This window comes from Panthera leo, chromosome A2 (genome assembly GCF_018350215.1).
Source record: "Panthera leo isolate Ple1 chromosome A2, P.leo_Ple1_pat1.1, whole genome shotgun sequence".
NCBI classification, from domain to species: domain Eukaryota; kingdom Metazoa; phylum Chordata; class Mammalia; order Carnivora; family Felidae; genus Panthera; species Panthera leo.
The window spans coordinates 166,030,145-166,055,388 of record NC_056680.1 but is presented as its reverse complement, the minus strand read 5'-3'; the positions used below and the strand labels follow the sequence as shown (position 1 = coordinate 166,055,388).

The window sequence follows — 25,244 nt, the reverse complement described above, 5'->3', positions numbered from 1 at the left end:
ACTTGAGTAATAGCTACTGTTAGAGCTGATGTGTTAAATAAAATACAAGCATCATTCATTCTGGTTCACCGGCCTCCCTTGCTATGAACACTTAAGATGTGCTGACTCCACATTTGAGGACATCGCTTAACCTGCCCAGGCAGCCCTGTTGTAGGACTGGACTAGTAAGGACAGGCCCCTTCGACTCTGAGTCATTATGGAGGGCTGGGGGCACTTCGCCGGGGTCTCAGGGCATTCCCTGTCCTCTCTGTTGCATCCGAGCTCCCAGGGCATTCCCTGTCCTCTCTGTTGCATCCGAGCACCCGGGGCCATGATTGAAGTGCAACCTATCCCTTTAATTCAGAAATTAGCAAATAGTATCAGGGTAAAGTTGAAGTCAGTATATGTTTTAGATCTTTGTAATACATCTTTAAACTATTTTTTTTTCTTTAAACTATTTTTAATATGGAAGGAAAGATTACAGGATTTATTGAGAGGCATGGGTTTACTTATAATTTTGTTTGTTGTATTAGATGTACATTAGTGCATTACAATATAAAACATCGAATGCATCTTTGAATTTAGGTACGGATTCAATCGTTGGGTGACTTTGCTGGAATAGAAGGAAGTTGTTTTTTGTTCATTTGTTTGCCTTTCCTAGTAGGTTTCAAGTTTAGAGGTCTGGCCTCTGGTTTGACCCTGAGGACAGAATGTTTTACGTTTAAAACAAGAGTGTGCATAAAGGTGCTTTATTATAAAAACAAAATTGTGCATAAAGAGGCTTTATTAAATACCAGCTGCATGAAGTGATGACATCTTATCTAATGTGAAAAAGGAAACGATCGGTAATTGAGAGCAGTGTTCTTCCTTCGAGGAGTCCTCGGGCTGCACACCAGAGGGCGCTTGGAGGCTGTGGGAGCAGCCCAGCCGGGCCTGCGCTCTTGCCCAAGCGGGTGCTCTGTGCTCTCGCCAAGTGCGGTGCTCCCGGAACTGCCTGGCTGTGCGCCTCAACAGCCGAGACGCCCTTGATTAGAATCACAGTTAAGAATTCATTAACCTGCGTTTTAAAAGATGGTTCTACAAAATGTTTTTAGAAAGAATATTTTTAGTTCTTTCTTGAAAGCTTAATGGTATTTCACATAATTTTGTAAAGAAAAGTCCGTCTAAACATTACAAACTCTAAAGCTAGTGGGTTTTATCTTGCTAATAAATATAAATTTCCTGCCCTTCCAAAGAATTTTTGTGCTTTCGTGTAGATAGAAACCTAATTATTCGTGAGATGACATAAAATACTGAAATCACGTCTCCGTTGTCTTTTTCAGGGAATCCGAGCCCGAATTTTAGAGACTCTGGTCATGCTCATTCTTCTCGCGTTGCTTATTCTTGGGATAGTGTGGGTCGCCTCCGCGCTCATTGACAATGACGCTGCCAGCATGGAGTCTTTGTATGGTAAACCGGCTTCTCTGATGGAGACGATAGTTTGGGATATACTTACACATGCACTTTCTAGACATTGTAATGATTCCTTGTAGAGTTATCCCGTTGTTACAGATTAAGTCTTTAGACATGTATAAGAACAGAGTATTCATGTGTTTGCTGTATTCAGAATGAGCAAGCAGCTTTTTTTTGTTTGTTTGTTAATTGGTTTCTGTTCTTAAAATTCTTTGGAGGCTTTTTTTCTCCCTCCAAACAGGTTTCGCAAGAGTTATCTCCTTTTCTTCTATTTTAGATCTTTTTTATTGTACAATTTAGAAATTATATGGGTTAGCAGACTCAAACAGGCAATTATGATGTTTACCATACATTAATTTATGTCAACCTATATCTTAATGTATAATATTTTGGATTTACTAAAATCTATTTACATTTCTTTTTAGATCTCTGGGAGTTCTACCTACCCTATTTATATTCCTGTATATCTTTGATGGGATGTTTGTTACTTCTCTGTAAGTATTTTTCCAGCCTAATGGTTGATGGGAAAGTGGAGTTCTGTGTTTTGAAAAATAGGAAGGTTTCCTGATGAGATCACTTAACAGCTTGGAGATTTTTAAAGCTTTAGCCTTTAACTTTTTTTACGTTAAGATCGATTTTGATAAACTGAAACCTTGAAAGAAAACGTGCGTGTTTTTCTCTAAGGAAAGCGTCTTTTGCAGAGAGACACACACGTACACGCACACGCGGGCGCATCCATTGCAGTGTTAGATTCTTTTTTTTTTTTTAATTTTTAACATTTATTTTTGAGAGAGAGAGAGAGAGCGTGTGCACGTACAAGGGGAGGAGGGGCAGAGAGAGAGAGACACACACACACACACACAGAATCGGAAGCAGGCTCCAGGCTCCGAGCCATCAGCACAGAGCCCGACGCGGGGCTCGAACCCACGAGCTGTGAGATCATGACCTGAGCTGAAGTTGGATGCTTAACCGACCGAGCCACCCAGACAACCCTAGATTCTGCTTTTGGCTGGTGACGTGGAATGCTGTGTGATGAATTTGTGGTTTTTATTTCAAATTTGTTCAGTCTTACTTGAGGGATTACGGTCTATCTCAGAGACATTGTAAGTAGATAAATGCAGTGAAAAGGAGTGGAGATAATACTTGTCACTTTTAGATGTTCCTATCTGGTTCTCAATTTCATTAGCTCTTGAAATTTAATCTGCCCTTTAGTTGATTTTCTTTAATTTCTTCTAAGTGAAAATACTTACTCTGATTGGGCTGCTAGAGTCTTGAGCATCCTAAGCCTTATTTAGTCTTTATGTATCTTTCTTCCTCCACGTCCCCGTGCCCCCAGCTTCTTTATTGATTGAAGAATCCTCTGGCAAAATTGGAGACAGGAGTTTTCTGGAAACAATAACCTTTGAGTTCGTTCTGTACTTTTAAACTAGCGGTTCATGTGCCTCCTCTGTCTGTGGTCTCTCCCTCAGTGTGCACCCCCGTCGGCCTCTCCCGCATGTTCACAGTGATGGGGCAGTTGCTGGTGAAGCCAACGGTAAGTTTATCATCGTGAACCATCTTGGTTCTCAAATAAATGTGCTTACATTTGAACATCTTTTAGGTTGTGAATGAGCAATCAGAAACGTATGAATGTTTTTGTGGGTTTAGGACGTAGTTGTTACTGTTGCTTTCATTTTAATATTTTTCATCTTTGGAAACCAAATTTGTTTTTGCTTTTAAAATACTAACTATAGACACTTAGGTTAAAAAGTTCCTCTAACAAATTTTAAGACAAAATTTACAAATATTTACATGTATTTTAGGTATCTGTTGTCTTGTATCAATAGTAACTGTTATGTTTCAAAATTTACCACATATATTCCTTGATTTAGAAAGCATTTATGTTTCAGAGTAGCTGTCTGCATATTATATTTTGATTATACTTTTCACTTTAATGTCCGAATTACCATATATTCATTTTTAAATGATTTTCAATTGGTGGTAATAATCGTAATGATTTGTCCCTAATTTCTTTGGCCTCTAGCTATTTTGTCAAACATTTACTCGCGTGAACATCATTCTTAGCTGCGTTTAGGGAACTTGCCATTTAAATTGTTTTCCTGGGTCCTCATTGCCCGCAAACTCAGGTCTGAATGACTCACAACCTGTCCCGTCCTCCATTGACTCCACACTCCGTGTCCCCCCCGTGACTGCTTGCACCCTCACGAGCCGGGGGGCTGTGCGCACAGCAGGCTGTGTGCTTTCACTCCCCAGGCATGTGGGGGGCTTCCTCCCACCGGTGCCTCCTGCCCGCTCAGCCCCCCTGACGGCCTCCTCGAGCCCCGGCTCTGATGTCAGCTGCACTCACGGCCTGTCTTTGGGCCTTGCCTCCCCTCTTCTTCAAACTGAAATAATCAAGCTTCGTTCTCTGCATTTCTCATATTCCCCTTTGTTTGTATTGCCCTAGTAGTACCTACTAAATTGTTATGGTAGTATGTTTGTCTTTCCTACCGGGGTGATTAATCAAAGAAAAAATTGAGGAAATATTGTAGTAGATGTTCGTTTAGTAATGCTTGCTTAATTTTGGAAGATTTTAAAAAATAAATGGCAAAAAAATCTCTTCATATCTTTTGTAAAAATAGGATTGGATTATTTAACTTGCTACATAAATGTATCCGCACTTGAAACATACTATCAAATCTTGAAATTTACTTCCCTCTTGAAGAGGTTTTATGACACTGCCTTCTTAATTTCTTCCTGATTCTCTGGGGGAGATGTTTGTTTGTTTGTTTGTTTGTTTGTTTTTTGGTCTCCTTCTCTGTTTCTATTTCCTGGCCCCCTAAATATAGGCAAATGTTCACAGTTCTGTCCTTGGTCTACAGTTGCTCTGCTCTGTTCTCCTGATCATTTTCACGTCACTTCTAAGTGTGTAATTCTGCTGAGAAAAAGGCCAGGAAAACAAACACAGTGCACTGTAAGTGCTGTAACTGAATACCCCACGGAGCTGAAAGCTCATCTTCTGTAAAACCAAACTACGTATTTATCTCCCTTCCCAAAGCCGGTTTTTCTCCTAAACTTATTATTATTATTGTTATTATTATTATTATCCTCAAAACTTTACACCTTTTTTCTGGTTCCTAACATCTAATAATAATGTTTTTTAAATCAGTATAGGCTATATGTTTGTGATAAGTACTGTATTTTACACACATGTCATTTAATCCTGTTAACAAATCCCTAAGTTAGGTGGTGGGCTTATTTTATGGCTGAATTGCCTGTAGTTCAGGGAGATTAAGTGGCTTGTACAAGATCGCAGGTCAGTGCGGGTGGGGCAGGGTTTGATCCCAGACACTGGTTTCAGACCCTGGGCTCTGGAGCACTGTTCGATCTGGCCATAAGCTCCAGAGTACTCGAGCTACTTCGCTGCTGAGCCTACTTTCTACCTGTTCACCTCTGTGTTTTGCTTATAGTTTCCTCCCACCCAAATGCCTTTCCCCTTTGTAGTAAATTAAGCTATCAGCTGAGGCCACTATCCTCAAAAACACATGCCAAAACTTTTTTTCATCCCACCTAGAAGTCGGGAATCTTTCTTCCTCTTAACTTTTGTAACACTGTTTATTTTAGCTTCAGTTATGACTGTTCTTTTAATACTATAATTATTTTGGGGGGTTCATTCTCTCTCTCCAGACACTAGAATGTAAGCTGTTTGAGGTCAAGGACTGTGTTTGACTCGTATTTAGGTCCCCAGTAGCTCAGAGTGGTTAAGAGCATAGGCTTCAAAGGCAGATAACTCTAATTTGCCAAACCCTTGTGTTTTGGCATATTGTCAGATGGGGATGATAACGTTCTGTTTTTCGTGGATGGTTGTAGAATCAAGGGCATGATGCACACAAGCACTTAACGCAAATGTCCGTGTGCCCCTCACTGTCACTCACTCACACTGAGACAGACCCGTGGTGGTAAGTCACTAATGGACACTTTGCACCATAGGAAGAAATCTTTTTTGTCTGGGCTAGACCTTAAGAACGGTAAAAACTGTGGATCATGATCCAAACAGTAGAAAGTGGTGAGAACGTTGACAGGTAAGAAACTTGGTACCATGGCCCCTAAAGGTGTGGCCCCTGCCTGCTTCAGGTGCAGAGCCTGTCTTGAATCACTCAGCCTAGTCTGCTTTGCACTGGTGTGGTCAGTCTGCCCTCCCTTTCCCACTCAGGGCTCAAGGGTCGTCTCTTGGGGGAGGCCCTCACTGGTGGCCTGCTGAAGTGGGTTTCCCCACCCTTTTCTTCTAGGAAAGTCAGCTTTTGTAATTGTTTATTTGCATATTATGACTTATTGTTACTTTACTGTTTTATTTTGCTGTCAGTGCTAGGCCTGTTGATAATAAGGGATTATCAATATTTGCTGAAATACTGGGAATTGTTGGGTTGTTCTAAGTAAATTTTATAGAAATTCTGCAGATTCGATAACCTGTAACTCTACAAAGCTGGAGTTAAACATATTTTAGGTTTTGTCAGTTGTGAAGATAGTGCAGATAATAGCCTATATAATGCTGATTGATCAGTGGTTTGTTCTTGTTTTTTATTAGTGTTGTATGGCGTGGTGAGTGGTGTATATATAAGCATCATATTTCTCTAGGGTTCTGTCTGCAGAATGATTTTGATAATACCACTATTCGGTATTTGCAGAAAATTTTTAGTATGTAAAGATGATGTAAGTGGAAAGTATTGCATGGTAGTGATTGAGTTTATAGATTTCTTGTTTTAAATATTATGTAGATAAATATAGATGAGAAACCAATGTTGCATGGAGTCATCTGTTCCTTCTTGCTCTAAAATAATTGGTTTGGGCATAAGAGATAGTGCTGTATTTAGCCTTTTGGAAGGTTAGAATTCATATATTTATTTGTCATTGAGAGAGGCACAGTATTCTTTAATCCTTTAAATTTAAATATATGTAGACTTTATAATAGCCAACTTTTGATGTGTTTAGTCACATACTAAAATATTTTTCCTTAATTTGTATATAGAATAGTTTGAGGATTTTTATTTTAAATTCCTAATATTTTTGAAGAGTTATCTAAATCGTAGGCGAAACAGCCTAAATATTCTCATGAGCACTAGTTTTGTAATAACGCAGCGGTCAATGGTTTGATCTTTGAATTTAGATTCTTGAAGACCTGGATGAACAAATTTATATTATTACCCTGGAAGAGGAAGCACTCCAGAGACGACTAAATGGTATGTATGTATTACATATCTACAGCTGAATAAAAAAAATTATTTAATTCAAGAAAGACACTGATTGAGGGGGAAAAATATAGAAAAGTATAAGCCTCTTAGTACACTGTGCCGTGTTGCACGAGGTCAAGATGTAAGAATAACATGTGAACGTTCCAGGTGAGGACAGTTTTGCTGAGGACTGGCGGCACTGTGGTCAAGTTCCCATCTTTGCCTGGCTGGAGTGCACTGTCCTCTAGCAAGGGCGGCTCAGTTCCGAGACACTGGCCACTGAGATGCACCTCTGCTACCAGTACCCTAATACGTTTTAAGCATTACGACTCACAGTTACTGACGTTTTACAGATTTGTATGTTTTCTTAATAACTTTATTATTAGTTTTCTTAATACTCATTTGTTTTGAGAGAGTGTGTGCGAGGGGGGGAGAGAGAGATTGAGAGAGAGAGAATCTCAAGCAGGCTCCACGCTGCCAGTGCGGAGCCCGACCTGGGGCTTGATCTCACAAACCACAAGATCACGACCTGAAGCGAAATCAAGAGTCGGGTGCTCGACCGACTGAGCCACCCAGGCGCCCCTTCTTACTTTAGTAAGATAAAGGATACTTTAGTATCCTTACTTCGTTTCTTTCCTGTTGAAATCTTTAAGGTGAAAAGTAGTACGTCTTTCTGCTTCTAGGTGCCAAATTTGACTGTCTCAGTGGTGCTTAGGGGCTCTGGTTACTTGGGAAGGTGGTCATTATCAGCTGTGATAACCAAGTAAGCATGTCGTAGATCTTAAAGTCCGATTTTTAATTACTCATCCTTTTTGGCTTCAAATGAAGAACCAATGAAGAAAAGAGTAATGAGATAGTTTAACAGAGAAATGGCATGGTTTGGATAAGTTTTCTTTTAATTTTATTTAAACGATTTTCATTCTGCACTCTCTTCTCCTACAGAGTTGTTGGTTTTTTCTTTAATGTTGAAAACCAACTCTAACATCAGAGTATTAATAGCTAACTGTATTTCAGGGTCGTAATTGAAGAGTAAGTATAAAATGGAAGGTTACTTTTAAGTATGAAATAGGAAAAAAATATACCTACTTTCTTCAGTTACAAATAGTGAATTTAAATCATCAATTAAAAAGTGTTGCTAACATTTAGAGCTTTATTCTTAGGTGAAAGAATTTCAGATTTGTATCTATTTTAAAGAATTCTTGTCAATAATATTGTATCCTTTGGTACCAACAACTTTTAGACTGGTACCACATGTATCTTTTATTCTTCTAACTTTAATAAAGCTATTTCAACAGTAAGCCTGTTTAATCAGAATTGCAACTTGACTCAACACTGTCAGGTTTATAAAATTTCATCACAGTAGTAACTATTATGATCAGTTTGTCTTATTTAGGTAATGATGCTGTTCCATAATAAAAGTGCCTGAATTGGGAAGCTGCCTGTAGTGTGCAGTTGTGTTTCAGCCTGAGGTCCATCTTGCAGATCAGGAGACTGAGACCCAGGAAGCGTCCAAGATGGTGCCCCGTGAATTAAAGAATTTGGGTTGAGTCAAAACAAACCCAAACCAAAAAATACAGCCTTTTCCCACTTTTCGTTTCCACGGAGGGGAGAAAAAGTCCCTCCATCATCTTTCTAGATCCTTTGGCTCCTCAAATTCAAAAGCGGTTCATTATATCTAAAGAAACTGAAAAAGAAGTAGTTGCCAGAAGGCTAAGATGTATTACGAAATGAAGCCAAGCCCCTAAAAACAAAATGCCCTGACTAGCACAGCAGTCTAATTTGGAGAGGTTAAACGCATGCTATGATAGCTAATAGTAAGCATAATTTTATTTTCTACCATTTTGGTAGGTCACGTACCATTTCTGACCGCTCTGTTGGTAGGTTGGTAAAGTCTTTCCGTTGACACTCTTTAACGATACGTTGGGATAGTCGCTGTCGTTTTGTCATTCTTTGCTCGTTAGCATTGTAGACTGTTTCGGGTGGAAAACAACAGGCTTGTAACATAAATGGTTCCGCGGCAAAATGGGCATATTGACTAATATAGATTAAAATTGTGAGCTTCAGTACGGTATATTTATCAATATGTGCAGAGGGGGGAAAAACAAGATAAACAGTATTTTATGATTTGCTATTTTTTAAGAAAGCATAAATCATAGAAGGTTAGTAGTAGAAATCATCCCCATGGGTTTTCTTTAATCTAGTATTGTGTCAAATGTATTTTGTTGTAAAAATGTTTCGTATTTTAAATTTTTTTTAAAAGGTAAATTAAAGAAATTTTTTTTATTTAAGAGAGTGGGAGAGAAGGCTTGGGGGAGCGGGGTAAAGGGGCAGAGAGAGAGAGAGAGAGAGAGAACCTTGAGCAGACTCCACACTCAGCGCAGAGCCTGACACTGGGCTCAGTCTCACGACTTTGGGATCATGACCTGAGCTGACGTTAGGAGTCAGACGGCCAATCGACTGAGCTACCCAGGCACCTAAAATATTTTTTATTCTGGGCTGTTGAAAAGAATTGCAAAATAATAAGAGTAAAAGATTTTTAAAAAACGTACAGCAGTGAATTACCCCAGAATTCACGGTCGTGTTTCGCTAGTGGCCGTTGCGTGTGTTTTCTTGGTCTGCTTGGGAGCGTGTGACGCACATCATGGGAATCTTTGGGATATCTGCATGGTTTGCTCTGAGCCAAGCTCCCAGCCATCTGAAAAAACATAACACTGTTTCCTGGAAGATCTATAACTTGTCGTGGTAGTTACTGTATCATTGGCGTTGAATCGTCGTGCTTGGTTTTTAGAATATCAGTACAGCTTTTTGGTGGAATGCCTGCCTGTGACTTCCCATTGTTCGTGTTTGTCACTTGCTGGTGCTGGAGGTTTTGTTCTTGCTAATATTGTTGTTACTTCAGAAAATATGTTGATAAGATAAAGTGACCCTGTACACTGTCAGAAGGTAAACCAGTGTCCTCAAGAAGTCGTCTTGTTAGCCATCGGCTCCACGCTTTCTCCTCCTTTTTCTGTTTACTGCACATCTTCCTCTAAGCACCAGACCTTGAGCAGATAAACGTAGATTCTGAGTCTCAAGATCATAGATGAGTTGGCTGAAGAAGGGAAAAACCGGGTGAGCGTCTGTAAGATTTTATCCAGCACTGAAATACTTGGAAAAAAGAAACAGATGGTGGGAGTTGTATGTATTCCCGGAGCAGGAGGGGGCCCCGGATGTCTAGCCGCCTGGTTCCCACAGCCCCAGAACTCACCACTGGCCTGGCGGGGCTCCGGCTCCCGGCATCCCCAGCACACAGCCTTCTTTCGCGGCTGCCTCGAGGCCATGAGAGATAGCGCGTCCTGCACTGGCGGTCAGCATCAGGAGCCCGAGTCTCCGGGAGCCTTGCCTCTGAGACTGTCCCCTGCACCTCCTGCGCCCCACTCTCACCTGATTTCCCACTGTCCCTTAGCTCCTGAAACTCTGCGGATACCGGGTGGAACTGCGGGGAACCGTGGGGAACCCAAAACCGTTGGGTCACAGCAGCGGAACCACCAGGTCCTCAGTCTCCCCACCCCCCACCCTCGCTAGAAGAAACGGGACTTTCCCGTCACAGACGGCTTCTCAGTCCCAGTCAGGTGGCGGTTCTCTTCTTTCCTGTGTCCCCCACCTCACTCCTCGTGTTGTCTTCTGCTGCGTGTGGACACTTTGAACCTCATGTCATTAGATTGTGATCCCATTACTTCTCCCTTTTCAAACATCACTCTTCTCCTTCCAGACAATCCCTCTGCCACCTTGAGGGCGTTAGCTCCTCATTCGTGATCATTCTCTCTGCCACAACGCCTGTCACAACTGGTGACCTCAGTGTCCGTGTGGATGATTCTTGCAGCCCACCTGGCCAGCCGTCGGCCTCTCTCTGAATGGTCTTCCTCAGCTACTCGCTGCCTGGGACCACAGCGCAGCCCGGTCACTGGCGGCGATCGGCTCTTGTGCAGTCGTACGGTCAGTCACCCGTCACGTGCCGTTTCCTGCAGCCCTTCGTGCTGTCTGTCCATCTGAATAACTTCTCACCGCCTTTTCTCCTTCTCGCCCGTCGGACCCTGGCTGCCTCACACAGTTGAAATTCCGGGCCATCGTTTGACTCCGTGCCCTGCTCGCCCCGTCCCTCTCTCCGCCTGGCGCCTGTTGAGCTGACCGACTGTAACCACCTGGCCTTTCTTTAAACGTATGACCGTATCTTAAATGTACTTCACATTCTCCTACATGACTGTTAATGTCTTCTCTTTCCTCGAGACTTCACCATCACGCTCAGCTGATGACCTTGCTTCCCCTCTTCTTGAGAAAATGAAGCGACTGTGCCGAAACGTTCACGAGCTTTTTCCTTCCCGTTGACTCCGCTGCGTGCAAGTCCCCCACCACGTGCTGCCTTTTCTCCCTCCGCTGTGGCTGCACTGTCCGCGCTCCTGGCAAAGCCCTCCCCGCCCACCCCTGGTGGCACTGGATTCAGTGCTTTCTCCCTGATTCAAGGACACAACTGTGGCCGTTGTAACCAGTCTTCCCCCAACTGGATCGTTTCCTTCGGCATAGAGATGTGCTGATATTTTCTCAGTAGAACAAGTGAGTGAACGGAGGGAAGGAGGGGAAGAAATGAGCCAGTCTGTCTGCACCTCCTGTCCCTCTGGCTCACCACCTCATTGCTTCGCTTGTCTTTACGCAGAACTCCTGGGCTGGACACTCCTCAGTTTCTTTTCCACGCTCCGCGTTGGCTTTGGGACGCACTCTTGCCTGCGGTGCCCCACTGACATGCTGTTGTCGCGGTGGCTGGTGCCTTCCGGGGCCTCGTCCACCCTCCTCACTCCACTTGGTTCACCACACTGTCGTGAGTGAGCTGCTTCGTGAGCCTCTGCTTCTCAAAACCCCGCTGGTTTTCCCTGTGTCTGCAGCTGCTTCACACCGGAGCGCTCCCTGCCTCCGTCCTTAAAGTCTCCTGACGCTTGTTTACCTGCACTCCTCGGGTTATCGTATCTGGTCTTCTGGCTTTAAATTCCATCTGTGTGCTGCTGACCTCTGCTCTCACCTCTTCCTCCGTCTAGGAGACATTTCTACTTGGATGCCGGACAGGGATCTTAAACATATCGTGTCCGAAGTCAGCTGACGGTCTTATTCCCCGGTTCTGCTTCGGTCCTAGCTGACCTGCCTCTGTAGGTGGTGGATCCGTTCTTCTAGGTGCTCACGCTAATTCCTGGGAGTCTCTTTCTCTCAATTCCCACACGGACTCCTTTAGCAAAGCCGTTGGCTCTGGTATGTCACCACCTTGATTTAAGCAGCAGTCACCTCTTGGCTCGATATTTGCAGTAGTTTACTAGTTAGTCTCCGTGTATCTATCTTTGACCTTGTAAGTCAGAAAGAGTCCTTGACACGTAAGTCACATCTTCTCATCTATGTGCTCAGAGCCCTCCTCCGGTGGTGTCCTTTCTCAGTCTGAATAAAGGCCAGTCTTGGCATTGGTCCTCTTTCTGCACCCCGTGTGCCCTCTGACTTACTCTCCTGCAGTGTCCTTCCTGTTCTTCCCTGACCCGTCGCCTCCTGTCTCAGGGCGTTATCACGTGTTTCCCTTCTGTCTCTTAGGTCTTTACCAAAGAGCCCCTTCCTGGTGGGCTTCTCCACATTGTAGCTTAGGGGATATGATTAATATTGCCACCACCTCTACCCTGACCCTTCTTTCCATCTTTCCTGCCTTATGTTTTCCTGTAGTACTTTCCACTTTCTGACACACCATTTTACTTTTTTTTTTTTTTTTTTAATTTTTATTTCTTTTTGAGACAGAGACAGAGCATGAACGGGGGAGGGTCAGAGAGCGGGAGACACAGAATCCAAAGCAGGCTCCAGGCTCTGAGCTGTCGGCACAGGGCCTGACGTGGGGCTTGAACCCACGAACCGTGAGATCACGACCTGAGCTGGAGTCGGACGCTCAACCGACTGAGCGACCCCCGTTTTACTTTTTATATGCTGCCCGTCTCTCCATAGTAGAACCTGAACTCCACAGGGGCAGGCATTTTTGTTTGTCTTCTTCCTTCCCGTACTCCTGATCCTGTGATATCCCCAGTCACATAGTGGGTTGGTGGTAAATAACTTGTTGCATGAGTAAGTGAATCGTTGAAAAACATGCATGACGGAAGGTTGTCGTTTTACCTTAAAAAGTGAAGAAGGTAGAAGAAATCAAGTTTGGTGGTAAAAGAATTAACGTGCAGCCAGTATTGAGGAAGGCCCACAGTAGAGACTCTGAAGACCAGCCAAGATTGAGGGCTGGAGGACCTTATGCCCTGGGGTGTAGGTGAAAAAGCAGAAATAAGGTGATTTTCCCCAATTGTTAGGCCATGAAATAGGAGCAATCAGGATCCATTTCTACTCCAAGACCCCAGAAGAGCAACCCAACAGAAAGTCCCATTACATTAATTGTGGTAGATCTTTTGTAATTCCTACCCAGGATTAAGAGGATGCATATATCATTAGCATGTTTAAATGTTTAAGTAATGCAACAGCATTAATTGAAATAATTAGCTTTCGTGTGGATATAGCCTATGGGTGTACTGGGTAGCGTTAGAAGTGCCATAATGAATAGGAATTATTTTTTATTGTTTAAGTTCAAAACCTTCGCAGTTCTTTTAATGTAATTTATTTAAAAATATTGTAGACTTTGAACTTAATGATTCCATTCAATTTTGTTAGGTGCTATTTTCATCTTCGTGATAAAAAGTTAGCATATCACTTTTAGTAGCAATTACTTTTCTGCTTGATTTTGATCTTTTAAAGAAGCCTTTTTCATTGAACCTTTTGGATGAATTCCTTACTCTTAAGAGCGCAGCACGTGTACTTGTTTCATTTTTGCAGAGTGTCTGGTTGCAGTAGCTTTGTGTTCTGAAAAAGAAAAGGTTGAAAAAAACCCACATTCGATCTTTTCATGGAACCTAGTGACCCGTCAGAAGCATTTGGTCCCCATCAGTCGTGGAGTCTTGCTCATGAATCACGAATCTGAGTTTGCCTGGCAGTCTAGTCGCGTCCTGTCGGAGGAACTCTTTATCGTCGCTGCCTGACAGTTTGCTGAGGCTTATCTGCAGGCTGTCGGGCCACGCCCTTGCTGTTGGGAGGAAGCTTGTGTCTGTGTCACGTCTTCGCTTCTGTCCTCTACATGCCTTCATCTTGACTCTCTCTATGTGTTCTTCTGTAGTCCAGCAATGGTTTTCTAAGAGTACTGTTTCCTGCTGGTTATATCACTGAAGTTGAGAATGGCTCAAATTGGTCAGACCCCAGGCCAGTTTGAGACACGACTAGGCTTAGACTGATTGGCTGATGGGCTCTCATCAACAACGTACGTATGTAGCAAAAATGGTGACACTGAATGGCAGTCCTGTGATAGAAGAAAGTGGTTAGTAATATCTTGACTTCCTGAGCTAACAGCAAAGAGGATTAATTCTACCGGTGAAACTAGTTAAATGGTTTCTTTCTATTCAGATTACCAACATTTGAGTCCAAACGTCTGAAACAGTGAGAGGTACCTTGTTAACAGTTTATTCAGCCTCTCGGGCTAGGCGCTCACTTTGTTGACTGTAAGGTGTAGCCCAAACGATTCGTTGTGGGATAAGATGATGTGACTGAAGAGACGTAAGATAATATGTAATACCAGTAGATGAAGAATAGTTTAGAGCGGCAAACTGTAGAATAACTTAAGAGTCAAGATCATCTATTTTCTGAAATTTAGATCACTGTATATAAATGATCTAAACTTATTAGCAGAAGATAAATTTAGTACACGCGACTTACTTGTTCACCCACAACCTATTTGGATGATGGTATTCCTGCAGTTTAAGATCTACCGATAACTTATGTCTAAGGTAAAAACAATTACTTTGATTGTATATAGCTTTTTATAAATGTTTTTAAAGCTGAGTTTTAAATATTTTCTATCTTGCTTGTGCTCATTTAGAATGAATGTGTATTTGAATTTTCAAATCGTGTTGGGTGTAAAAAGTCTTACGTTACTTGATTCTGTATTGAGGCATATTTTTGCAGATGTGTCCCGAGCAACTAGAAACCAAGATTTCACAAATAGTAGCGTTGCGAGTGGAATAGAAATGGAGTGTTTGAGTGTGTGGCTTGCCTGTCTCTTCTGTGGGCAGTAGCGCTGTTTGCTGGTGCTGAAATAGACGCCGTGGAGACCTGGATGTTCAGCTTCAGTTCTCAGATGCTGTCCGGGGTCCGCCTCCTCAGCGGCGGCGCTGTGCTCTGCCGTAACTGCCGCTTGCCTCGGGGATGAGGCTGTTGGCTCTGTGAATTTCTGGGCGTTTGGGGCTTTAAGCAACAAAATCATCCGCCTAAGCGATTAGAAATAATTAAAAGTACTTGAGAGACCTCTCATTCTGGTGACTAGAGATCATATTGGTCAGTTTAACATATTAAGTATAATCAAAATTTTAAAGGGTTACTTAGCAGGTTTTCTAACCAACTTTTCTTTGGTTCTGTGCTAAATTAAAAAGTTAAACGAAAAGCTAATCTGTTTATTCTAGAGGTGTCTACTTCTAAATAGTATTCGTTATGAGACTTGGTTCAGGACACCAGATTGCTTAGGGAGATTGTTTTATTGCCTCATGTTATTTGAGTTGTTTACAAACCAAGTTAGAGAATTTATATTTAGTTTTAAAAATGCATTATGTGTCTTAAATTAAATCATTAGTATCTTCCCTTTAACATATGAATGTCAGTTAAACCTGTCTGTATATTAAGGCTTAGTTACTGAAGCGATGCTGGGCTTTGGGAAATTTTGTCATCTTGGAAGCAAAATATTTTCAATACCGCACTCGTTTTTCAGCTTAAGAATAAAGCTGGGAAAAGTTGCCTTCAGCTGTTAGTTTTCCTGAATCCAAAGAGACGGGTGGGGCAGGATCAAAAATACTTACTTGATCAAAGTTATTGGCTCTGAAGGTATTCTGACCTGTGTAAGAAAGATGAAAGGTGTTGTTTTTATTACATGCTAGTAACAGTGTAATTTTGAACTAATTGGTGTTGAACTGCCAATCACCTAGGGGAATGCAAATAGATACTCTTATAATTTCCTTTGAGGTAGTGAAATCTTATGTCGTGGCTGGAAGAAAAACAGAATAATACCGTTAAATTGACCTTAAATGAGCTGCTTTGTGGTTTTCTTGGAGAATCCCTTTTTATTTTTCATGACTAGTCCAAACAGGTTTTGTCTACCAATTTGACTTATTGACTAGACAATGCTGACATGGAACCTGTGAGATTCATTTTGAAATAAAGTAAGGATAATACAGTTGCTCGGGATATTTTGACGATTTTTTTTTAGTGCAATTTAAATTCACGTAACATTCCAATGTGTGTTTGTGGTATGTCTTGATTCCTTGCAATAGCCATCGTTCCTTTTGGCCATTTATAATGGGACATTCTGCCTACACAAGCTTACTCACCTCACGTAGGTAATGATACACAGTGAAGGATGGTGAGGTCTTTGAAAATTGTGTTGTTCCAGGTGAATCTGGTCATTTAATGAAAGCATGCTCTGTTTGAAGGCGACGAGAACGCATTCTCGATTTTTATATGCAAGTCAGCCAGTATTTATTTAAACATTTATTTATTTATTTTGAGAGAAGGAGAGGGAGGAGCAGAGAGAGAGGGAGAGAGAGAATCCCAGGCAGGCACTGTCAGTGAGGAGCCCGATTCAGGGCTTGAACCTATGAGCTGTGAGATCATGACCTGAGTTGAAATCAAGAGTCTGACGCTTAAGCAGCTGAGCCACCCGGGCACCCCAGTCAGTATTTACTGTCTGTTGCGTGCCTAGTATTGTGTCTCCTGAAAATAAAAATACGGTACGTCGGAAATACCACTTTAGTTTTTGTTCCTTTGAAAAATACAGTGATAGGTCTAGATATTTGTAATGGGCTTTGTAGACATCATACCACAAAGCAGGCATTTCTAACTTTTCACCTAATCTAAAATTGGCAGCTGGAATACTGTGTATCCTGATCCCCGTTCCCTTTCAAACTTCTGAATACTCATCAGATTATGTTTTCTAGCCTTGAGCTGGTTACTGGAATAATACTTCTTTACAAATATAGGGAACGAAATGTAGTTCAGAATTGTATTTGTATTAATCAGATAAAGAATTTAAATGAGCATTAACTACAGATACACACCATGTAATTTATGAAGAAATGGGATAAAAAGTAAAAGGTATCTGTAAGACTACTGTGTCGTTTAAGCTTTGATTCAGAGGCACTCGCAAATCTTAAAATGCGACGCTGTCTTACTGTAAACCTCCTTCTTGTATGGAAGTATTCATTAATTCTATAATTTAATTGTTTCCCTTTTTGCTTTGGCTACTAGATGCTCTAAACTATATTTATAGTCAAAGTTTTATAGCTTTGAAATCTGTCTTAACCCCTATTCTCCCATAAATGTCAATTACCTGTTGACAAGTAAAATGATTAAACTCGGGAGCTCTGGAAATACTGTAACATCTTAGTACATTCAAGACCTCAGCTTCTCCAAAAGAGAAGGTAGTGGATTTCTCCCTCTTCAGCGTTGGACGGAAGCGAGGCGGGAGATGTAGAGGGGACAGTACTTACCTTTCCTAGAACCCAGGGGAAGGCCGGAGTTCTGTGAGTCCCCAAGGGGGCTTAGAGAAAGAGCCTCTGGATTCCCCTACTTCCCGCATTCGCCCGCCAGCCGCCTAGCATCCTTGGCCAAATCCTGCTTGCTTCCTCCCTTTGATAAAGGAGCGCACTGATGCTAGAGACACCCCGGAGCCCCGAGGCTGCTGCTTCCTGAATCAGGAGGAACTGGCGTTCTTCCCCAGTCCCCCAAAGCAGAAACTGCTGGGCCCCCGAGATGGTTTGTCATTGTTTGACAGACGGTCTGACGTGATGAGGTGTGAAGGGAACAGTAGCGGGGCATAAAGGAAAGCGATCGCTCGCTGGAGGCTGAGTGATGACTGTGAAGATGAGGATCTAGAACAACTGATTCCCATTGAGGTTGACAGCTCATGGGGAGACAAGCAAGAGTTTGTACTTGGCTCTTAAAAGTAATAGGGACTTTGAAGGACGTGTAGTTAGAGAAGAAAAAAGGCCACCTAGAATGTGAAAAAAAAAAAAAATTCAGCAGGCAAAAGATGAAAAAGTCCTTGTGATCGCGGAAGAGCGACCCTGCGAAAGTGTCCGAGTCCCAACCACCCTGATTCTACACACGCGGCCCCTCCGTGGTTAAAGGGACTTTGCAAGGTGATTAGTTGAAGGGTCTCAAGGTTATCCTGGATGATCTGGTGGGCCCGGTGTCCTCACACCATTGTTATAGGTGGGTCAGAGAAGGAGATGGAACTGCGGAAGCAGAGCAGAGTGACCGAAGAAGGGCCCATGAGCCAACGAACGTGGGCAGCTTCCAGGTAAGCTGGAGAAGATAAGGAAACAGATTCTCTCCCAGAGTCTTCAGAAGGAACACGGTCCTGCTGAGCCCTTGATTTCAGACTCCTGAACTCCAGAAGCGTGAGCTAATACATTTATATTGTGTGAGCCACTAGGTTGATGGCACTTTGTTACACCAGCAACGAGGAACGAGTGTAGTCTTTCTGAAAATTGAATTACTTATCTGGCAGAATCAAGTGGAAGAACTCTTTTGTGTCACGGAGCAAACGTGCAAAGACAAGGAAGCGGTGAGATGGCAGACATGGACTGTAGAGCCGAGACACCTAATCTAAATAGCAGGCATCTAGGGCGCCAGGCTGGCTCAGTCGGCTGGGCGGCCGACTTCGGCTCAGGTCACGATCTCGCGGTCCGTGAGTTCGAGCCCCGCGTCGGGCTCTGGGCTGACAGCTCGGAGCCTGGGGCCTGCCCGTGTCTCCTCTTCTCTCTGCCCCTTCCCCGCTCATTCTGTGTCTTTCTCTCTCTCTTTCAAAAATAAATAAACATTAAAAAAAAAAATAGCAAGCATCTAGAAGGAGGAAGAAGTAGAAAAAAATGAAGTAAATAGATAATAGCAGAAAATGTCAGTGTGCTGCAGAAAGACTTTGGTGCAGGTTAAAAGACCACAGAGTCCCGGACAAGATTATTAAATAGGACATTTAAAAGATCTAGACTTATTGTGTAAGACTGTGGAATTCCAAGCGTGATGATAATAATGATAATAAAACATCTCACAAGCTTTCACAAAGAATAATAACTTATAAAGGAGAGAACGAGATCAACATCAAACTTCCTGTTTGTGACCTGTTAAGGATTATTGATAATATCATTAGTTTTAAGGGTTGGGGGGGGGGGGAAGATTGCAATTAAAAACTCATACATTTATCAAGATGTCATATGTATATTAGGGTAAAAAAGATATTCATTCCGTATCTGTATATTGAATATCTCATTTGTGCTAGGTACTATTCTACGTATTAAGGAAATGACAACTTATACACTGAAAGAAAAGTTTACAAATAATCCTATATTAAATATTTTTAAAGCAATCTCAGCAAAATCCAGGATTTAGGAGGAGTGGGTGGGAAGCAATGAAAGAACCGTTAAATAAAAGTACAGTGAAAGCTTCACCTTGATGCAGGAAAGTTACTCAGTAAAGCATCATTATGGGGTTATGAGTGTGTTATACTGAAAAAAAAAAATGCAACCGTACTTATGCTAAGAGTGAGAAAGTAACCACTGAAGTGCCAGATTAACCTGGGGAGAAAGAATAGACAGAAATTCCACTAGCTGGGAAAAGAAGAAATAAAGAGCAAAATAAACAGAAATTATGAAATTACATGAAAGGGGAAAGAGCCACCAGACTTCATAATAAGCCAACTTGTGGCTGGCAGAATTCGGTCCCTGGATGTCACTGTTGAGCTGTGGGAAAACCCACTTTGAAGCCCATTCTGTGTCTAAACTTCTAATTTCGTGAAATTATTTTCTTCTTTTTTAAGCTACTTTGAGTTGAGATTTTTGATTCAGTGGAAAGCATCCTAATAAATACACCCCATTTCACAGATGAGAACGCTGAGGTTCAGGGAACGAGAACTTGAAAAACATCACAATAAAATGTTGGAATTTAGCAAACCTGAGAAAATTTTAGAGGCAACGAGTTTAGCAGACCCAATGAGGCTAAATCCTAAGCTATCTGTGCTTGATTCGTATCCCAGACTCCCCCCAAATCTCGAGAGGTGGCACCACCTGATGTGGAAGTGGAGATGACGTGGAGTAAGCTCAGGAGGGTTGGTTGAAAATCCTGTTTGTGAAGCGATTGGATGCCCACATCTTGTCCCTCCATCCAAGGTCCCAGGCACTGCCTCTCCTGCCCCGAGAAGAGGGAGGGCTATTCTCCAGAGAGTGAAACAGAGGCTGTGGCCTGGGAACAGTGTAGGGGACGGGGTGAGTGCTTGCAGGCTCCCATCTCCCTTTACACGGACATTCAAGGAGGAGATGGGAGGAGTCTCTGAGGACTCTGTCTAGCCTGGAGGAAGGCCCCACAGATGCAGCGGGGTGCCCTGCTTGGATTAGCCGGCAAGAAGTCTCACAGCGGTCAGCCACCACTCACTCTTGAGTTTCAAATTAGCACGTTTAGTGCTTCATTCTTTTTTTTTCTTTTTATTAAAAAAATTTGGGGCGCCTGGGTGGCTCAGTCGGTGAAGCGTCTGACTTCGGCTCAGGTCACGATCTCACGGTTTTTGAATTCGAGCCCCGCATTGGGCTCTGTGCTGACAGCTCGGAGCCTGGAGCCTGCTTCTGATTCTGCGTCTCCCTCTGCCTCTGTCTCTCCCCTGCTTGCGCTCCGTCTCTCAAAAATGAATAAACGGTATAAAAAAAATTAAAAACACTTTTTTTAAAAGCGGGCTCCACGCTCAGGGTGGAGCCATTGCTCAGTTCAATGCAGGGCTTGAACTCATGACCCTGAGATCGAGACCTGAGCTGAGATCAAGAGTTAAATGCTGAACCCACTGAGCCACCCAGGCGCCCCTCGTGCTTTACTCTTAAATATGAGCAGACAACTAAGGCTCACCAGACTTCTGAGCTACTTGAAAGGAGAGGCCAAACAATACAGAACACTGGGACAGACAGAATATACGCTAGAGAAGCATATCTGAAAATAAATCTGTTGTTAACATCCTGAGAGAAAGAAACCAAGATTGCAGTCATGAGGAAGGCCAGGATTCTATAAAAATGAGTATCTAGCGAACAGAAAGGGACTTCTGATATTTAGAAATAATGGCCTATCCAAAAGACTGGAAGGTAAAGAACTTTTTTAGAAGATGGGTCAAATGACAAAAATAGGAGAAAAGATTTAAGAATCTTAGAGAACCAGTTTAGGGTGAATAACAGGCAACTATTAGGAATTCCACATGGGGAGAGGAGAGGAAAGAGGGAAATGACAGAATCAAGAAAATTTCTCAGATCCAAAGAGTGTGAATTTGGAGATTGAAAGGGCTCACCTAGTGCCCTGCGTGGTACATGGAAATGGACTCGCCACCAGAACACTGGGAACAAAGATTCCACACGTTTCACAGACTGGAAAGCAGTTCACACTCAAGGGGACGGGAAGGAGAACTTCGGACTTCTCGGATGCAGGGCCAGAGCTGGAAGACAATGGAGCAGTGACTTACAATTCTGAAGGATTATTAGTTTTGACCTAGATTTCCATATCTCCCCAAACTGCGAGAGCAAAGGTAAAATATCCAGACTTGTGGAGTCTCAAAAATATTACTTCCCATTAACCTTTTCTTCACAAGCTGCCGGAGGCTATGCACCCCCTATGTAAGGGAGTGGAGCAAATGAGAAGGGCTGTGTAGGAAATAAGAGACGTACTGCGGGAGAGAAGAGAGGAGGGGCCAGGGTGCCAGTGTGCAGCAGGGCTAGAGAGCAGCAGTCCAGACCAGGGCAGGTCTAAAGACTCCAGGAGAAATTTCTTCCCGGTAATGAAATGAGTGGTATAACAGGAATTTAAACACCAAGAGAAAAAGACATTTGGGAGGAAACTTTGGCATTGAGATAGTGATAAGTACATAAGAAAACCAAGTGAAAAAAATGACTAATTCTAGGGGTTGGAAGAATAATATTATGGAAGAAAAGAAAGCTAACCATAGTTTGTTACGTGGGTAAGCTGCAGATGGCATTTCTGTTGCGATCATGCAGACATTGAATATTGATGTAACCACAGTTTCCAATAATCCACATTGGGAGACGGAGGAATGATAAGGTGTGTGGCTTATAGAGACTTAAATCCTCATCTTCCTTGGTAGGAAGGCCCTAGTTAATACTTAGAGCTGGAAAATCAGGACCTAGCGAGGGAAGCTGTTTATTTAGTGATAGGGAGACAAATGCTGAAAGAATCAGCTAAACAATTTGAGGTGGTGGTCTTCGGGGAGGCAGATCAGCGTGTAAGTATGTACCTTGCGAATGTATTTGGCAGTCAGAACTACGTGCACATTTCATTTTAGTAAAGATAAAAGTAAAAGAAACAAAAACACTTAAGGGGCACCTCGGTGGCTCCGTTGGTTTGTTAAGCGTCTGACTCTTGATTTTGGCTCACGTCACGATCTTCCGGTTGTGAGATTGAGCCCCAAGTTGGGTTCCGCACTGAGTGTGGAGCCTGCTTGGGATTCTCTCTCCCTCTCTCTCTGCCTCCCTCTCTCTCTCTCTCAAAATAAACATTAAAAAAATAATAAATCAAAAAACACTTAAAAATTAAGACAAGCAATATGGAAGGTATAAAATGAAGTTTATCAGCTCTTATACAAAATTCTACTGAATGCAAATACTATATTTTACTAAATGTAAATGGGCTGAATTCCACTGTTAAAGAACAGAGCCTATCAGATCTGTTGTAGTAAAGCATCTGATTTGTCTTTCTTCTTTCTCACATTTGATCACCTCTGTGGAACTGCTTGTCAGAGTTCTCTGCCCCCCCTACCAAAGGAATTGGCTTGTGACTCTTGAGCTAGGCCCTCAGGACACTGGACGTTTATTCTTGATCCGAGCAACGTAAAGACTGAAAATCGTTGGAACCGATCGATCCCAGCTGTAATACTAAGAGGAGACAGTCCATCTTTTCCTGCCACCCAGAGTGCCCCCAGCTGCCTGGTTCCTCTCCTTCCCAGGAAAACTGGAAGTTTTCCTGCTGGTTCTCTCTCTCTCTCTCTCTCTCTCTCTCTCTCTCTCTCTCTCTCTCTCATGAGTTCCTTTTCTGTTGTACCCAGTCCATCCATTTCAGTTGCTTGTAACCAACAAAATCTAACTGATAAGGTTGAACCTCGAATAAGATTCAGCTGATAGACACACAGACCTATCTACCTTTAATTTTAATCTTTTTTGGTCTCTCATATGTAAATCAGTAATAAATCAGTAAATAAGTAAAACAAATAAAACAAATACAGATAAAAACAAAAAGAAAGTAGAACTTAAGGTCCACCAAATAGAATTTAAGTTGAAAAACATTAAAAACAGAGTGGGTCATTAATGGTAAAAGATGTGATTCTTAAGGAGGGTGTTACAGTCTTCTAGGAACCCAAAAAACGTAGCAAATAAATGCAAATATATATTGAGAAAACGCTTAAAAACTGAGAAAACCTAATCAACGAAAGTAAATTTGTAGTGGGGGATTTTAATTTATCCATTTCAGAATTGAACAGATAAAACAGAATATGGAGATAATGCAAGTCGTTATAGAAATAAGTAGAAAATATGAACAGGGAAAATCCACGTGGTAAATAAACATATGGAAGATGCTTAACCACATTTAGGGAGATATATGTTAAAGTAACAATAAGAAAATACTTTTGGGGCACCTGGGTGGCTCAGTCAGTTAAGCACTGGACTTCAGCTCAGGTCATGATCTCATGGTTTGTGGGTTCGAGCCCCGCGTCGGGCTCTGTACTGACAGCTCAAAGCCTGGATGGAGCCTGCTTCAGGTTCTGTGTCTCCCTCTCCCTCGGCCCCTCCCCTGCTCCCGCTCTGTCTCTCTCTCTTTTTTTCTCTCTCAAAAATAAACATTAAAAAAAAAAAACCCAACGTTTTTTATCCATCATATTGGCCAAAATTCAAGAACTACAGCATCTAGTGTGAGGGAAGGTATTAGACGATAGATACTTTCAAAAGCTGTAAATGGAAATGGAAATATTACAATAATTTAAATTCTTACAATAAATTGCAATATTTGGAAGGGAATAACCTCTAAATATCTCTTAACTGTAAATGCTTATACCCTGTGACTCAGAATTTTGGGAATCTGTCCTGCAAAAATAATAGAATTAGAATGTACTGGCTATGCATACAAAAATTTTTGTTGCAACGTTGTAGTCGCAGAAAATAGCGGAAAACCTAGGACTAGTCATAAGTGGAATAATTCTGAATAAAACTGAAGTGCATCCATACTGTGGAATATTATTCAGTTGTTAACAGAGTTGGCACTATCTGTAAACATGGATGTATCATTGACTAGGAAAGCAAGCGGTTAAATAACGTGTCCAATTTAACCCATTCTTGTACAATACATAATAGAGACCATGTGTGTGGTATACATGTACATGTGAATATATACATGAGTATGAGGAAAGGTGTGGAAGCATCAACCAAGCTGTTCCTGAGTGTCACTTTAGGGAGGTGGGATAGAGAATTAGATCTTGAATTTCTTTCACTTTCTATAATAAGCATACGGTATTTCTGTCATTAAATAAAAAAATTAACAGATCAAGTAAACATTTTATCAAAGTAAGGTATTCTTTAGGAAACGTGTAGTGTTTAATCAGCAAGAACTTGGATGTTTTGAGTGGTAAAGAAATGGGTATACTTTTCTGTGAATCACAAATCAGCATTTGTTTTTATTCTCCATGATCAGGATTTGTAATGTGTTGTCTTGTATTTTAATTAAATGTGAGGGCTACCCATTCTATACTGTTGGGTTCTGTTGTTATACTCCTAAAATGTTTTTGCTTTTGCTAGGACTGTCTTCATCAGTGGAATGCAATATAATGGAGTTGGAACAAGAACTTGAAAATGTGAAGACCCTTAAGACAAAATTAGGTACTGTACATTTTTGTTTGTCACTCGTGTATTGGTCTTGCTGTCTTTCCAGAAACTCGACCGTAATCTGAAAGAGTCCAAAAATTATGAAATGTTTCATGAGGGTTATAGGCTTCCAGTCTGTCCGAAGCTATTGATAAAGACTGTCTTTTAGTTTGGGGAGAGGATAAACATTTGTCTATTCACCTTTTTTGTTGTTTTGTAAAATGACTTTTTAGAAGCTGATGTTCAGCGATGTCACTCCACTGTCTCCTTGCTTGCATTATTTTTGACAAGTAATCTTCTGTCATCATCTTTTAAACTGTCTTTTTTCTCTCTCTGCTTTTAGGATGTCCTCTTTATCATTGACTTTGAATAGTTTGATTAAGATGTAGTTTAGAGTAGTGTTCTTTATGCTTCTTATTCTTTGGGTTAATGGAGTCTCTTGGATCCGGGAACTTATGGTTTACATCTAATTTGAGACATTTTTGGCCATTATTCCTCCAGATGTTTTTTTCTTTTCCTTTCTGCGCCCGCCTTTCAGGGACTCTGATTATATGTACACGGGTGCCCTGGAAGTTGCCCCAAACTCAAGGAT

At 41.9% G+C, this 25,244-nt stretch overlaps 1 protein-coding gene across 11 annotated transcripts in view; it reads left to right on the top strand.

Annotated features, from left to right (window-relative positions):
* The window catches only part of LMBR1 (limb development membrane protein 1), a 151,653-nt gene that overhangs the window by 91,543 nt on the left and 34,866 nt on the right, over window positions 1-25,244 (top strand). For all 11 annotated transcript variants that reach the window (XR_006199427.1, XR_006199426.1, XR_006199429.1 and 8 more), the window contains 5 exons: window positions 1,302-1,428; window positions 1,857-1,925; window positions 2,901-2,965; window positions 6,575-6,647; window positions 24,587-24,667. Coding sequence is in view for 8 of the 11 variants with exons in the window: in XM_042927218.1 (XP_042783152.1) it covers window positions 1,302-1,428; window positions 1,857-1,925; window positions 2,901-2,965; window positions 6,575-6,647; window positions 24,587-24,667 (415 nt within the window). In the remaining 3 variants the exon portion in view is untranslated. The remainder of the gene's footprint in view (window positions 1-1,301; window positions 1,429-1,856; window positions 1,926-2,900; window positions 2,966-6,574; window positions 6,648-24,586; window positions 24,668-25,244) is intronic.